General features: G+C 48.7%; 1 protein-coding gene and 1 long non-coding RNA gene across 2 annotated transcripts in view; both read left to right on the top strand.

Moving 5' to 3' along the window:
- The window catches only part of NDUFA10 (NADH:ubiquinone oxidoreductase subunit A10), a 153,451-nt gene extending 147,966 nt beyond the window's left edge, over window positions 1–5,485 (top strand). Inside the window, exon 10 of the mRNA XM_074010667.1 lies at window positions 5,430–5,485. Coding sequence (XP_073866768.1) covers window positions 5,430–5,435 — 6 coding nt within the window. The 3' untranslated portion in view covers window positions 5,436–5,485. The remainder of the gene's footprint in view (window positions 1–5,429) is intronic.
- Window positions 5,486–8,516: 3,031 nt separating this feature from the next.
- LOC141408248 (uncharacterized) lies at window positions 8,517–13,692 on the top strand. The gene is made up of 2 exons (XR_012421642.1): window positions 8,517–10,975; window positions 11,332–13,692. It is a non-coding gene; the product is annotated as an uncharacterized lncRNA (long non-coding RNA).
- The last annotated feature ends 267 nt before the right edge of the window (window positions 13,693–13,959 follow it).

Below are 13,959 nucleotides of genomic sequence, written 5' to 3'. Positions count from 1 at the left end.
CACGAGGTCCAGCAGCATTTCCTTCAACACAGCAGTCTCCAGTCCTTGCCGCTTCCCACTGCGAGCAGCAGCCAGTTCTCTTCCTGCATCCCCCGCCTCTTCCTGCAACCTTGGCTTCTCCAGCAGTGTTAATGACCTCCATCAATGGGAGACGTGGAACTCACTGCCACGGGCAGAACCCAGACAAGAGACTGGCGTGGAAGCTAGGACACTCGGGGTCCTCAGGGAGCATGCCGGCAAGGGGAGCAAGTGGGCCCAAAGTGGGCTCCACGGATCACAGGGCAAGGGGCTGCACAGCAGGCCTGGAGAACCACACTCGCAAGTGGGCAGGTCTGAGAGCTCAGGGGCCTTCTCCTGGTTCCCTTTTTCATTCCTTCATTCCTCAAATCCCTGATGAGCAACTGTCATGTGCTAGGCAAGAGAGGGATCAATGGGAAAGAGAGAAACCTCTGCCCCTGAGACCTTGCATTGCAAAGGGTCATGCAGACAGCACACGGGGAGCGCATAGGAAATAAAATGACTCTGGATCTGAGTGCCCTGAAGCAGTAAGGAGGGCAGAGGGGTGGGGAGGCAGGCAGGGAGCACACCATGCAGCTGCAGCAGCCAGGAGAGGCCACTGACAGGGAACCCAAGTCTGAATCCAAATGGCGGGGAGGAGGCAGCTGCACACAGCTGTGGGAAAAGCCTTATGGGCAGAGGGAAGAGTGATGCAAAGAGGCAGGAATGAGACCAAGATGGTGATGGGATAGGAGGAAGTTCCGTGGCCAGATGGGAGGGCCCAGGCAGAGGCAGGTGGGTTGGCAGGAGGGAGCAGAGATCTGAGGCTCAGGCTGGTTGGAGGCCCTGGGGGTTCTGTGAGCAGCGAGGTTGCATGCTCTCACTCATGGTTTTAAAAGTTAACTCTGGTACCAGTACCATGCTGTTTTGGTTACTGTAGCCTTGTAGTATAGTTTGAAGTCAGTTAGCATGATGCCTCCAGCTTTGTTCTTTTGGCTTAGGATTGTCTTGGCAATGTGGGGTCTTTTTTGGTTCCATATGAACTTTAAAGCAGTTTTTTCCAGTTCTGTGAAGAAAGTCATTGGTAGCTTGATGGGGATGGCATTGAATCTATAAATTACCTTGGGCAGTATGGCCATTTTCACGATATTGATTCTTCCTATCCATGAGCATGGTATGTTCTTCCATTTGTTTGTGTCCTCTTTGATTTCACTGAGCAGTGGTTTGTAGTTCTCCTTGAAGAGGTCCTTTACATCCCTTGTAAGTTGGATTCCTAGGTATTTTATTCTCTTTGAAGCTATTGTGAATGGGAGTTCATTCATGATTGGCTCTCTGTTTGTCTGTTACTGGTGTATAAGAATGCTTGTGATTTTTGCACATTGATTTTTTATCCTGAGACTTTGCTGAAGTTGCTAATCAGCTTAAGGAGATTTTGGGCTGAGACAATGGGGTTTTCTAAATATACAATCATGTCATCTGCAAACAGGAACAATTTGACTTCTTCTTTTCCTAAATGAATACCCTTTATTTCTTTCTCTTGCCTGATTGCCCTAGCCAGAACTTCCAACAAAATGCAAACCAAAACCACAATGAGATACCATCTCACACCAGTTAGAATGGCAATCATTAAAAAATCAGGAAACAACAGGTGCTGGAGAGGATGTGGAGAAATAGGAACACTTTTACACTGTTGGTGGGACTGTAAACTAGTTCAACCATTGTGGAAAACAGTGTGGCGATTCCTCAAGGATCTAGAACTAGAAATACCATTTGACCCAGCCATCCCATTAGTGGGGATATACACAAAGGATTATAAGTCATGCTGCTATAAAGACACATGCACACGTATGTTTATTGCGGCACTATTCACAATAGCAAAGACTTGGAATCAACCCAAATGTCCATCAGTGACAGATTGGATTAAGAAAATGTGGCACATATGCACCATGGAATACTATGCAGCCATAAAAAAGGATGAGTTCATGTCCTTTGTAGGGACATGGATGCAGCTGGAAACCATCATTCTCAGCAAACTATCACAAGAACAGAAAGCCAAATACCGCATGTTCTCACTCATGGGTGGGAACTGAACAATGAGATCGCTTGGACACAGGAAGGTGAACATCACATACTGGGTCCCATTGTGGGGGGAGGGGGAGGGATAGCATTAGGAGATATACCTAATGTAAATGATGAGTTAGTGGGTGCAGCACACCAACATGGCACATGTATACATGTGTAACAAACCTGCACGTTGTGCACATGTACCCTGGAACTTAAAGTATAATAATAACAAAAAAAAGTTCACTCTGGCTGCAAGGTTGCCAGGGGAGATGAGGCAGAGTGAGGGGCTACCTCACATGCCTGATGCAGCAGAGAGGACAGCTGCTTTGTCCTACCACTGTTTCCCAAACTCTTTTGTAATGAAAATTAAGTGAGTTGAACATATTAGTCTCGTAATGAGAGTGAACCTGTCTCATGGGCCACAGAAGAAACCTTGCTTTTACATCTCTCCAGGTTCAGGACTGTCCATTGAAAACCCTCTCTGAAGTTCCTGCTGCAGGCCTAGACAGCCGGCCATACCCAAAGCCACCCCACAAACATGGCACCTGCTGTGGTCCCAGCATCCTTCCCCTGTGCTGTCCAGAACAGAAGGAAACAGCAAACCAGGAAATCTTCCAAATGAGCTTCATTTATAACTCACTGTGCTAAAAACTGGAATTCTCTCCAGCTTCAATTTGAGCAATTGTGTGATCACTTAACTACAGCAGTGAAATCAAATGAGAGAAAATTCAATATTAGCTCATAAGAGAGATGGAAATTGGGTTTCTGGATCAATAGGAGACACTCTTTAAATCACAGTGACAAAAATATTCTACTTACACTGTCTGGAAATCAAATAAGATGTGACAATTTAGTAATAAGATTCACACATTATATAATATACATTTATAAAACACTCTCCTAAAAATTGTAATCTTATTAAGTCTCTGTTTGAGATATTGTGTAATCACTTACATAATAGGAATAGCACTAAAAGAGAAAAAAATCAAATTCATTTTAGAAGTCAAAATTCTGGCTATGTTTCTGGGTTTTTTAGTGAGTTTATTAGCAATAATAAAGATACTGTAATTACACTAGTTATAAATAGGATAAAATGTAAGTAACTCACATAAGTTATTTAAATACTCTGAAGTTATAGAACATTATCTCGGAATTATAAGCAGTTTCCACTTTAGCCATTGAATAGTCACTTAATAGCAATAAAATTAAAAAAGAAAAAAACAGGCTGGATGCAGCAGTGACTCCCTCCTATAATCCCAGCATTTTGGGAGGCTGAGATGAGAGGATCCCTGGAACCCAGGAGTTTGAGACCAACCTGGGCAACACAGCAAGACTTCATCTTTCCAAAAGCATTTTAAAAAATTAGCTGTGTGTAGTGTTCCACACCTGTCGTCCCAGCTACTCAGGAGGCAGAGGTGGGAGGATTGCTTGAGCCCAGAAAGTCAAAGACTGCAGTGAGCTATGATTGTGCCACTGTGCTCCAACCTGGGAAGCAGAGCAAGACCCTATCTCAAAAAAAAACCAAAAAAACACAAAAAAACAAACAAACAAAAAAAAACAAGAGGACAAGTAAAAATTACTTTACAGAGAGCAAAGCGTCTTGCCATAGTTCTGGATCTTCAGAAGTGGGCTCGCTGGAAGGTGGGGTCACTTGAAAGTGACTGACCTCTGCTGAGACGCATTTCTCTGCTCCCCAGTGGAGGAGGTTCTGGGCCAGGGACATCCTTTCAGGGGGAGGCTCATGGGCAGTGTCTGTCTCCTCTTCTGGAATCGGGGGAAGGATGGAGTCTTCTTCCCAAGAGCTGCCCCCCGGGGACTCTCAGGACCCTCTGTTATCTGACAAGAGAGGATGGAGCTGGGTCCGCGGCACCCCTTTCCTGCAGGATAGTTGGATCAGAGCAGCCCAGGGGGACCCCCAATTCCATGGGAGGGTTGGATCAGGGCAGCCCAGGGACACCCCGATCCTGTGGGAGGGTTGGGTCAGGGCAGCCCAGGGACACCCCGATCCTGTGGGAGGGTTGGGTCAGGGCAGCCCAGGGACACCCTGATCCTGTGGGAGGGTTGGGTCAGGGCAGCCTAGCTGAGGGGCATAGGAGCTGAGGCTTGCCGTCTGGTGCAGGCTCTGGGTAGGGCTGGGGGGTCTGGGGGAGGCTGTCGTTCTTGGGCCTGATCCTGGGAGGGGCTACACCTTGATCCCTGGGTCCTGACCCCCCACCCACTGGGGCCTGGTGTTCCTGCTCCTCTGGGTCCCATCAGCCCCATGGTTCTCTGCTGAAAGCCCCACAGCAGCATCAGGTTGTGAGGATGCCTCAGGAGCCCCTCGATCCTTCCTCCACAATTTATCTCAGAGCGCATTCCCTTTCTTAGGCTGTGCAGGTGCCTCTCAGCCAAAAGTGCTCTCAACTCATTCCCATGAGCTTTTCTTGCAGGGAAAGGAAGCTGCCTTCCATGATGGCCAGGGATTCTCTCCAGTGTTTCTGGAGGATTTGGCTGGCATATTATATTTTCCCTGTGCGGTGATCTTGCCGTGTGCCCTGGAGAGTCCCCTCTGCCCTCATGGGGCAGACGCTCTCCATCAGTATCTGCTGGACACTCTTTTCCTTGGTGCAGGTCAGGGAGGGGGAATGGGGGACGTGGGGATGGGGACGTGAGCTTCCAGGCAGCTGAGTCTCTCCCTTCTGACAGTGATTTTCTGATTGTGGGAAAAGCAGTCAGAAGCTTGGGGATTTCTCATATGATCTTTTAAGGACATCAATTTTTATTTTCTACAGTTAATTATTTCTTCCTCAAGAGTTTCAAATCAGTATTTAGCTCAGCGGCACCAACCGTGTCTTCAGAACCCCTTTTGATTTATCTTCCACATGGTCTCTGTTCCCATGATTTGTTCCATGCCGTCCTGAGCTCCCATCCCCAGCCCGCGAGGTCCCCTCTGTCTTTCGTCTTCCCTTGGTGTGCACCCAGGGCTTGCTCCATCCGCTTTACAGGTTCCAACGTTCTCTCCACCACACAGCAGGTTTACTCCCTCTCCACTCCGCTCCTTCAGCGCCCCTGGGAAAGCAGCTTCAGGCTTCCCTGAAGAGGGGGATTTTCTCCTAAAGCGACTGGCAGAGCTGCCGGAAACTCTTCCTCATTCTTGGGACCGATCTTCAAGGATGCTACGGTGTCAGCTCCTTGATTCTGATGGGTCTGGCCACACCAGATCTTCCTGGAAATGTCAGCTATCAGTGCGGGTTGCCCTAAATGTTGAGGACATTGTTTTCCTTTGTGGAAAGCATCTATTTTATGCCCAAAGGGGCATACTGGACCTTTCTGGCTCCTGGATGGGGGCCTCCAGTTTTCATAGTTTGATGCTGGCTTCTCTAACCCAGGTGTGAAGAGCTGGGGAGCAGGGCCTGGCTGGGCTGAGTCGTCCCTCCAGGTGAGCATCAGGTAAGCGCGGCAAGGATGAGATGGCAGGATTCTGGGTGTATTTGAACGTGGGGCATCAGGATCTCTGGGTGGATTGGATCAGAGATGTAAGAGAAGGATGCTGACTCCAGGATTCTCTCAGAGTGACAGGCGTCCCGGGTAAGGCTGCGCGTCCAGGATTCCCTATCGGAGTGACAGGTGTCCCGGGTAAGGCTGTGTGTCCAGGATTCTCCTTCGGAGTGACTGGTGCCCAGGTAAGGCTGAGACTCCAGGATTCTCCATCCGAGTGACAGGTGTCCCGGGTAAGGCTGCGACTCCAGGATTCTCCATCAGAGTGACAGGTGTCCCGGGTAAGGCTGGGTGTCCAGGATTCTCCATCGGAGTGACAGGTGTCCCAGGTAAAGCTGCGCATCCAGGATTCTCCATCGGAGTGACAGGTGTCCCGGGTAAGGCTGCGACTCCAGGATTCTCCATCGGAGTGACAGGTGTCCCGGGTAAGGCTGCGTGCTGCCCTGAAGGTGATGCATGACCTGCAAGTATGTTTTCAGTGAGGCTGAGCTGCTCAGAGGCATGTCGTCTTTCCTCCAGAAAGGCGGACGCTCTGTGACCTGTTTGCCTCTATGTGAACTTAGTCAGATCTCACCAGCAAACAGACCAACAGTCGCCATTAACAGTGCCATCCCCCGTGCCCTTGGGTCCCCTGGCAGTATGGTCACCACCTGGCAGCACACCCCCAGGACCAGGGTGACCCTGAGCATCATGGGCTCCATGACCCTCCTAGGTCCTGAGTCCCATGGACTGGTGGTTTCCCACAGCACAGTGGAGGTCTGGGTGTCAGAGGCAGGGAGGGGCTGGACAGGCCTGAGGTGGACCCTGCACATCTGGGGTACCTGGGAAAGGCCAGAGCCTCAGACGCTCCCAGCGATGGACATTCTGTGCTGGGGGTTGAGGGGGTGAAGGTGGAGGATGCCTGCACCCCACTGCTATGGAGGCAGGGGCGCCTGATCAGAGCAATCGCTTGGGTCTCCAGCTGGTACAAGTGGCCTGAGTTTGGGGCCAACTTAAGTCCCCAGGACAGAACATGGCCCAGAGTGGAGGGCATGAGCTGAGGGTGGTGTATGTAGATGTGTGTGATGTGTATGTGTGGTGTGTGTGATGTGTGTACTGCTATGTGTGATGCATGTGGTGTGTATGTGTGGTGTGTGTAGTGTGTATGTGATGTATGTGGTGTGTGTGTATGTGGCGTATGTGATGTATGTAGGTGTGTGATGTGTGTGGTGCGTGTATGTGTGTGTGGTATATGTGATGTATGTGGTGTGTGTGTATGTGCGGTATGATGTATGCGGGTTTGTATGTGGTATGTGTGGTGTGTGTGTTTATAATGTATGTGGTGTGTGTATATGTGTGGTGTGTATGTGTGTGTGCATATATGATGTATGTGGTGTATGTATGATGTATGTAGGTGTGTATGTGGTGTGTATGTGTGATGTGTGTGGTATATGTGATGTATGTGGTGTGTGTGTATATGTGTGGTGTGTATGATGTATTAGGTGTGTGTGGTATGTGTGGTGGGTGTATGTGTGGTGTTTGTGTGCATGGTGTGTATGATGTATGTATTGTGTATATGTGTGGTGTGTATGTGTAATGTGCTGTGTGTGTATATGTGATGTCTGTATGTGTGGTGTGTATGATGTATGTAGGTGTATATGTGGTGTGTATGGGTGGTGTGATGTATGTGTGTATGCTTGATGTTCGTATGTGTGTGATGTGTGTGGTGGGTAAGTGATGTGTGTATATATGTGTGGTGCATAGGATGCCTGTAGGTGCATATGTGTATGTGGTGTGTATGTGTGATGTGTGTGGTGGATGTGTATGTGTGATGGTGTATATAATGTATGTGGTGTATATATGTATGGTGTGTTTGTGTAGATGTGTATGTGGTGTATGTGGTATATGTGATGTGTGTGGTGTGTGTGTATATGTGTGCTGTGTGTGTATGTGGTGTGTATGTGTGATGTGGTATGTGTATGTGTGATGTGTGTGTATATGTGTGGTACATATGTATGTGGGTGTATGTGTGTATGTATGTGTGATGTGTCTGTTGGGTGTGTATCTGTGTGGTGTGTGATGTATGTGATGTATGTAGGTGTATGTTGTATGTGGTGTATATGTGTGATGTGGGTGGAGGGTGTGTATGTGTGCTGTGTGTGGTGGGTGTGTATGTGTGATGGTGTGTATAATGTATGTGGTGGTGTGTATATGTGTGGTATGTTTGTATAGATGTGTATGTAGTATATGTGGTATATGCTATGTGTGTGGTGTGTATGTATATGTGTAGTGTGTGTGTATGTGGTGTGTATGTGTGATGTGGTATGTGTATGTGTGATGTGTGTGTATGTGTGGTACATATGTATGTGGGTGTGTGTATGTATGTGTGATGTGTGTGTTGGGTGTGTATCTGTGTGATTGTGATGTATGTGATGTATGTAGGTGTATGTGTGTATGCGGTGTATATGTGTGATGTGGGTGGAGGGTGTGTATGTGTGATGTGTGTGGTGGGTGTGTATCTGTGTGATGGATGTGATATATGTGGGTGTAGGCGTGTATGTGTGATGTGTGTATGTGATGTGTATGTGCAATGTGTTTGGTGGGTGTGTATATGTGTGGAGCATATGATGTATGTAAAAGTATGTGTATGTGGTATGTATGGTGTATTTGGTATGTATGTGTAGTGTAAGCGATGGGTATGTGGTATGTATGAGTGGTGTGTGTATTGGTTGTGTATGTGTGATGTGTGTGGTGGATGTGTATGTGTGATGTGTGTGGTAGGTGTGTATATGTGTGGTGTGGGTGTGTATCTGTGTGATGTGTATGATATATGTAGGTGTATGTGTCGTGTGTATGTGTGATGTGTGTGTTTATGTGTGATGTGTGTGGTGGGTGTGTGATGTCTGTGTATATGTGTGGTGCATATGTATGTAGGTGTGTATGTGGTATATGTGATGTGTGTGGGGGTGTGTATCTGTGTGATGTATGTAGGTGTATTTGTGTACGTGGTGTGTATATGTGATGTGTGTGGTGGATGTGTATCTGTGATGTGTGTGATATATGTAGGTGTATGTGTGTATGTTGTGTGTACGTGTGATGTGTGTGGTGGATGCGTATATGTGTGGTGTGTATGATGTATGTAGGAGTGTATGTGTGTGTGGTATGTGTGGTGTGTGTTGGTTGTTTATGTGTGATGTGTGTGGTGGGTGTGTATGTGTGATGTGTGTGATGTATGTAGGTGTGTCATATGTGTATGTGTGATGTGTGTATCTGGTGGGTATGTGTGGTATGTGTTGGTTGTTTTTGTGTGATGTGTGTTGGGTGTGTATGTGTGATGTGTGTGATGTATGTAGGTATGTCATGTGGTGTGTATGTGTGATGTGTGTATCTGGTGAGTATGTGTGATGTGTGTTGTGGGTGTGTGTGTGTGTATCTGTGTGGTGCGTATGATGTATGTAGGTGCGTATGATGTATGTAGGTGTCTGTATGTGGTGTGTATATGTAATGTGTGTGGTGGATTTGTATCTGTATGGTGTATGTGATGTATGTAGATGTGTCGTGTGTATGTGTGATGTTTGTGTGGTGTGTATCTGTGTGGTGTGTGTGGTGGGTTTGTTTCTGTGTGATGTGTATCTTCTGTGTGGTGTGTATCTGTGTTTATCTGTGTGATGTGTGTGGTGTGTATCTGTGTGTGGTGTGTATCTGTGTGGTGATGTGTGTATGTCGTGTGTATGTGTGATGTGTGTGGTGTGTGTGATTGTATGGTGTGTATGTGCGATGTGTGTGGTGTGTATCTGTGTGTGGTGTGTAGGTGTGATGTGTGTGGTGTGTGTCTGTGTATGGTGTGTATCTATGTGGTGTGTGTAATGCGTGTGGTGTGTGTGTGATATGTGTGATTTGTGTGGTGGGTGTGGTATTTGTGTGTGGTGGGTGTGGTGTGTAGGTGTGATGTGTGTGGTGTGTATGTGTGGTGTGTATCTGTGTGTATCTATGTGGTGTGTGTATGTGGTGTGTTGGTGTGACGTGTGTGTTGTGTATCTGTGTGGTGTGTATGTGGTATGTAGACATGATGCATGTGGTGTGTATCTGTGTGTGATGTGTAGGTGTGATGTGTTTGGTGTGTATCTATGCATGATTTATGCAGGTGTGTGTATGTGGTGTGTAGGTGTGATGTGTGTGTTGTGTATCTGTGTGTGGTATCTGTGTGGTGTGTATGTAGTGTGTAGGCATGATGCATGTGGTGTGTATCTGTGTGTGATGTGTAGGTGTGATGTGTTTGGTATGTATCTGTGTGTGATGTATGCAGGTGTGTGTATGTGGTGTGTAGGTGTGTATGTGGTGTGTATGTGTGGTGTGTGCGGTGTGTGTCTGTGTGATGTGTGTGGTGTGTGTAATGCACGTAGGTGTATGTGTGGATGTGATATGTAGGTGTGATGTGTGTGGTGTGCATCTGTGTTATGTGTGTGGCATATCTGTGTGATGTGTATGTGTAATGTGTGACACGTGTGGTGTGGTGTGTGTGTGATGTGTGTGGTGTGTGCGGTGTGTATATGTAATGTGTGTGATGTGTATATGTGTGATGTGTGTGGTGTGTATCTGTGTATCTGTGTGGTGTGGTGGTGTGTGTGTGTGATGTGTGTGGTGTGTGTGGTGTGTATGTGTAATGTGTGTGCTGTGTATATGTGCGATGTGTGTGGTGTGTATCTGTGTATCTGTGGTGTGTTTGATGTGTCTGTGTGGTGTGTGTGGTGGGTGTGGTATCTGTGTGTATCTGTGTGGTGTGTATGTGGTATGTATGTGTGATGTGTGTGTGGTGCATATCTGTGTGTGACGTGTGGTGTGTGTGATGTGTGTGGTGGGTGTGTGTGGTGTGATGTGTGTGTTGTGAATCTATCTGTGTGATGTGTGCAATGTGTGGTGGGTGTGTGTGGTGTGTGGTGTGATGTGTGTGAGGGGTGTGTGTGGTGTGTATCTGTGTGTGTGTGATGTGTGTGGTGGGTGTGTGTGGTGTGTATCTGCACGTGGTGTGTGTGTATCTGTGTGCTGTGTGATGTGTGTGGTGTGTGTGTATCTGTGTCGTGTGTGTGATGTTTGTGTGTCAGGGGTGCAAGGGCTCCCCCGTGTTCTGGATCCACAAAAGGAGAGTGGGTTTCAAACCTTTACTTGTATTTTAAACAGGAAAAGTCCCTGTTGCCACCGAGGCTCCCGGGACGCGCACGGTGATCACACGAGGAGAGAGACAGAGGAAGGAGGGAGGGATGGATTGAGGATGGCGAGTTTCTCCCTCCCTGCCGAGTCCAGCTGAAGCTCCGGGAAGTGCCCTCCGAGCCGGGTGCTGGACCGTGCGTGCGCAGCCGCGGGCACTGAGCGCTCCTGAATGCCAGGCCGTCTTCCCGGCGCTCGGGATCCGCAGTGAGGGGCGGACGTGCGTGGAGCCCGCGAGGGGTAGCAGCCCCAGGTGAGAAGGTGCTGGAGGCTGAGCTGAGGGACGGGCAGGGAGGGGGAAGGAAGAGGCTCTGCTTAGTTCAAGACCTCGGGGTGCCCCCCGTAAGAGTTGAGCGGGGTTCTGTGGGAGCCGGGCCTGGGGCCTGGGCGAGGCCGCTCCTGGGGCTCGGGGCTGCGCCCTGGGAGTGATGAGCGGGAAGCAGAGGCTGGTTGGGCCGAGTCATTTACCAGGTTAGCCTCAGGTGAGCGCAGCGAGGGTGAGGCGGCGGCATTCGGGGTGTGTTTGAAGGTGGGGCATCAGGATCTCTGGGCGGATTAGATCAGAGATACGAGAGAAGGATGCGACTCCAGGATTCTCCGTCGTGACAGGTGTCCCGGGTAAGGCTGCGACTCCAGGATTCTCCATCGGAGTGACAGGCGTCCCGGGTAAGGCTGCGCGTCCAGGATTCTCCATCGGAGTGACAGGTGTCCCGGGTAAGGCTGGGTGTCCAGGATTCTCCATCGGAGTGACAGGCGTCCCGGGTAAGGCTGCGACTCCAGGATTCTCCATCGGAGTGACAGGCGTCCCGGGTAAGGCTGCGACTCCAGGATTCTCCATCGGAGTGACAGGCGTCCCGGGTAAGGCTGCGACTCCAGGATTCTCCATCGGAGTGACAGGCGTCCCGGGTAAGGCTGCGACTCCAGGATTCTCCATCGGAGTGACAGGCGTCCCGGGTAAGGCTGCGACTCCAGGATTCTCCATCGGAGTGACAGGCGTCCCGGGTAAGGCTGCGCGTCCAGGATTCTCCATCGGAGTGACAGGCGTCCCGGGTAAGGCTGTGACTCCAGGATTCTCCATCGGAGTGACAGGTGTCCCGGGTAAGGCTGGGTGTCCAGGATTCTCCATTGGAGTGACAGGCGTCCCGGGTAAGGCTGCGACTCCAGGATTCTCCGTTGGAGTGACAGGTGTCCCGGGTAAGGCTGCGACTCCAGGATTCTCCGTCGGAGTGACAGGTGTCCCGGGTAAGGCTGCGCGTCCAGGATTCTCCGTCGGAGTGACTGGTGTCCTGGGTAAGGCTGTGTGCCGGGGCTAGAGGTCCCGGTCAGCCCCGGCCACCGTGACAACGGACCTCAGAGGAGCTGAAAACACCAGGCTTTCATTTATCAGCCTGGAGACTGGAAGTCCAGGATCACAGTGCCAGCTTAGTCGGACTCTGGGCCTTGGGCTCTGATGCCGTCTTTACCGCACTCCCGCATGGCGGAAAGAGAGTCAGGCGGCTCTCCAGGGTCCGGTCCAACACGAGGGCTCCAGCCTGACCTCACCACATCCGGGAGGCCTCCCATCCCGACACCAGCACCTTGGGGTTGGGTTTCAACTTACGAATATTGGAGAACCCAGGGAAGATCACTTGACTAAGAGGCAGGAGACCACAGGGGAGTGTTGGTTCCTCCCCAGGTGACCCTGGAGATGTCCTCAAAGCGCTCTGGGTCTCCATCTTCTTGAAGTCGGCCTGCCCCTCAGGCCTCTTCGTCTGAGCTCCCCCCACCCTCCATGGCTGCAGTACTCGCTGGTCGCCCTGGGTGCCAGCCTCCGGGAGCAGAGTGAGGACATGGTCTCCAGTCCTATTGCTCCTCCTCTGCGCTTGGCGCAGATGACCTGCGTACTGCTCCCCCCAGGCACCTCTGGGGTCGAGATTACCTTATCTCAGTGTGTGTGACAAGAGCAGCCCTCCAGCCCAGGGGCAGCAGGACAGAGGCTCAGCTAGGCCACCACGGAGCTGGGTCAGGTCGGAGGCGCTTTGCAAAACCTCTCTCCAATTCTCCAGTTTCTTTGATTTGCTGTTGAGTGAACTCTTTGTTTGTTTTTTGTTTTTGAGATGGAGTTTCGCTCTTGTTGCCTAGGCTGGAGTGCAATGGCACAATCTTGGCTCACTGCAACCTCTGCCTCCCAGGTTCCAACGATTCTCCAGTCTCAAACTCCCAAGTAGCTGGGATTACAGGCGCATGCCGCCACTCCTGGCTAATTTTTGTGTTTTTAGTAGGGACGGGTTTCATCATATTGGTAAGGCTGGTTTTGAACTCCTGACCTCAGGTGATCCACACACCTTAGCCTCCCAAAGTGCTGGGATTACAGGCGTGGGTCACCACGCCGGCCATGAATTCTTTTTACTTAAAAGCGAATAGGATTTTATTTTCCTCTTTTCTTACCATCTTTGATACATTTTTTCAAAGCAAAATTTATTTCTAAGGTGTATTTCTTCTCCCTTGATTTCTCTTTCTCCTCCCCATATTTGTTTCATATCCAGTCAATATTTATTGAGCCTTTTCTCTTTGCCTGGCATATAAAGGTTATTAAGAAAATGTTCATGATCTCAAAAAAACAAAACAAAACAAAACAAAACCCAGTTATTAGCAAGGGAGAGAGACAGGTTGAAATCACTGTGGATTAATTCATGGTAAACACGACCTAGAATACTTTCTCCTACCAACCCCACTGTATCCTCTGGGATATACAACACCCGTGGATATAGATAAACCTGGTAAAAACAAACAAACACAAAAAGCAAACAAGAGCTTGTTGAGGCATACTATTTGCAAAGTATTGTGTTATGTGACTGTTGTACTTTATATCATTTGTTTATCTGTTTTTCCTTTTTTTCTCTCTCTCTCTTTTTTTTTTTTTGCCTTCATTTGAGTTAATTGGTTGTTTAGTAGTTGATCTAGGGTTTAAATAAACTGTGTTTAAATGGTCGCATTCTACCTTCAGATAGTATCATACAATTTTATGCATACTGTAAGATCCTTACAAAATGTTTCCATTTCTGTCTCATCTTCTGTGCTATCATCCTTTGTTTTACTTCTACTTGTGTTATAAACCCACAGTATGTTACTATTATTATTTCAATTGTCAATTGCATTATAAAAATATTTAAGAAAAAATTCTTAATTTCCCAATAGTCACCATTCTTTATTCCTTTGTGTAGATTCAAGTTACCAGCTGATAATACTTTCTTTTTT

The sequence above is a fragment of the Macaca fascicularis genome, chromosome 12 (genome assembly GCF_037993035.2).
Source record: "Macaca fascicularis isolate 582-1 chromosome 12, T2T-MFA8v1.1".
Taxonomy (NCBI): Eukaryota; Metazoa; Chordata; class Mammalia; order Primates; family Cercopithecidae; genus Macaca; species Macaca fascicularis.
This window is presented reverse-complemented; position numbering and strand designations above follow the sequence as displayed.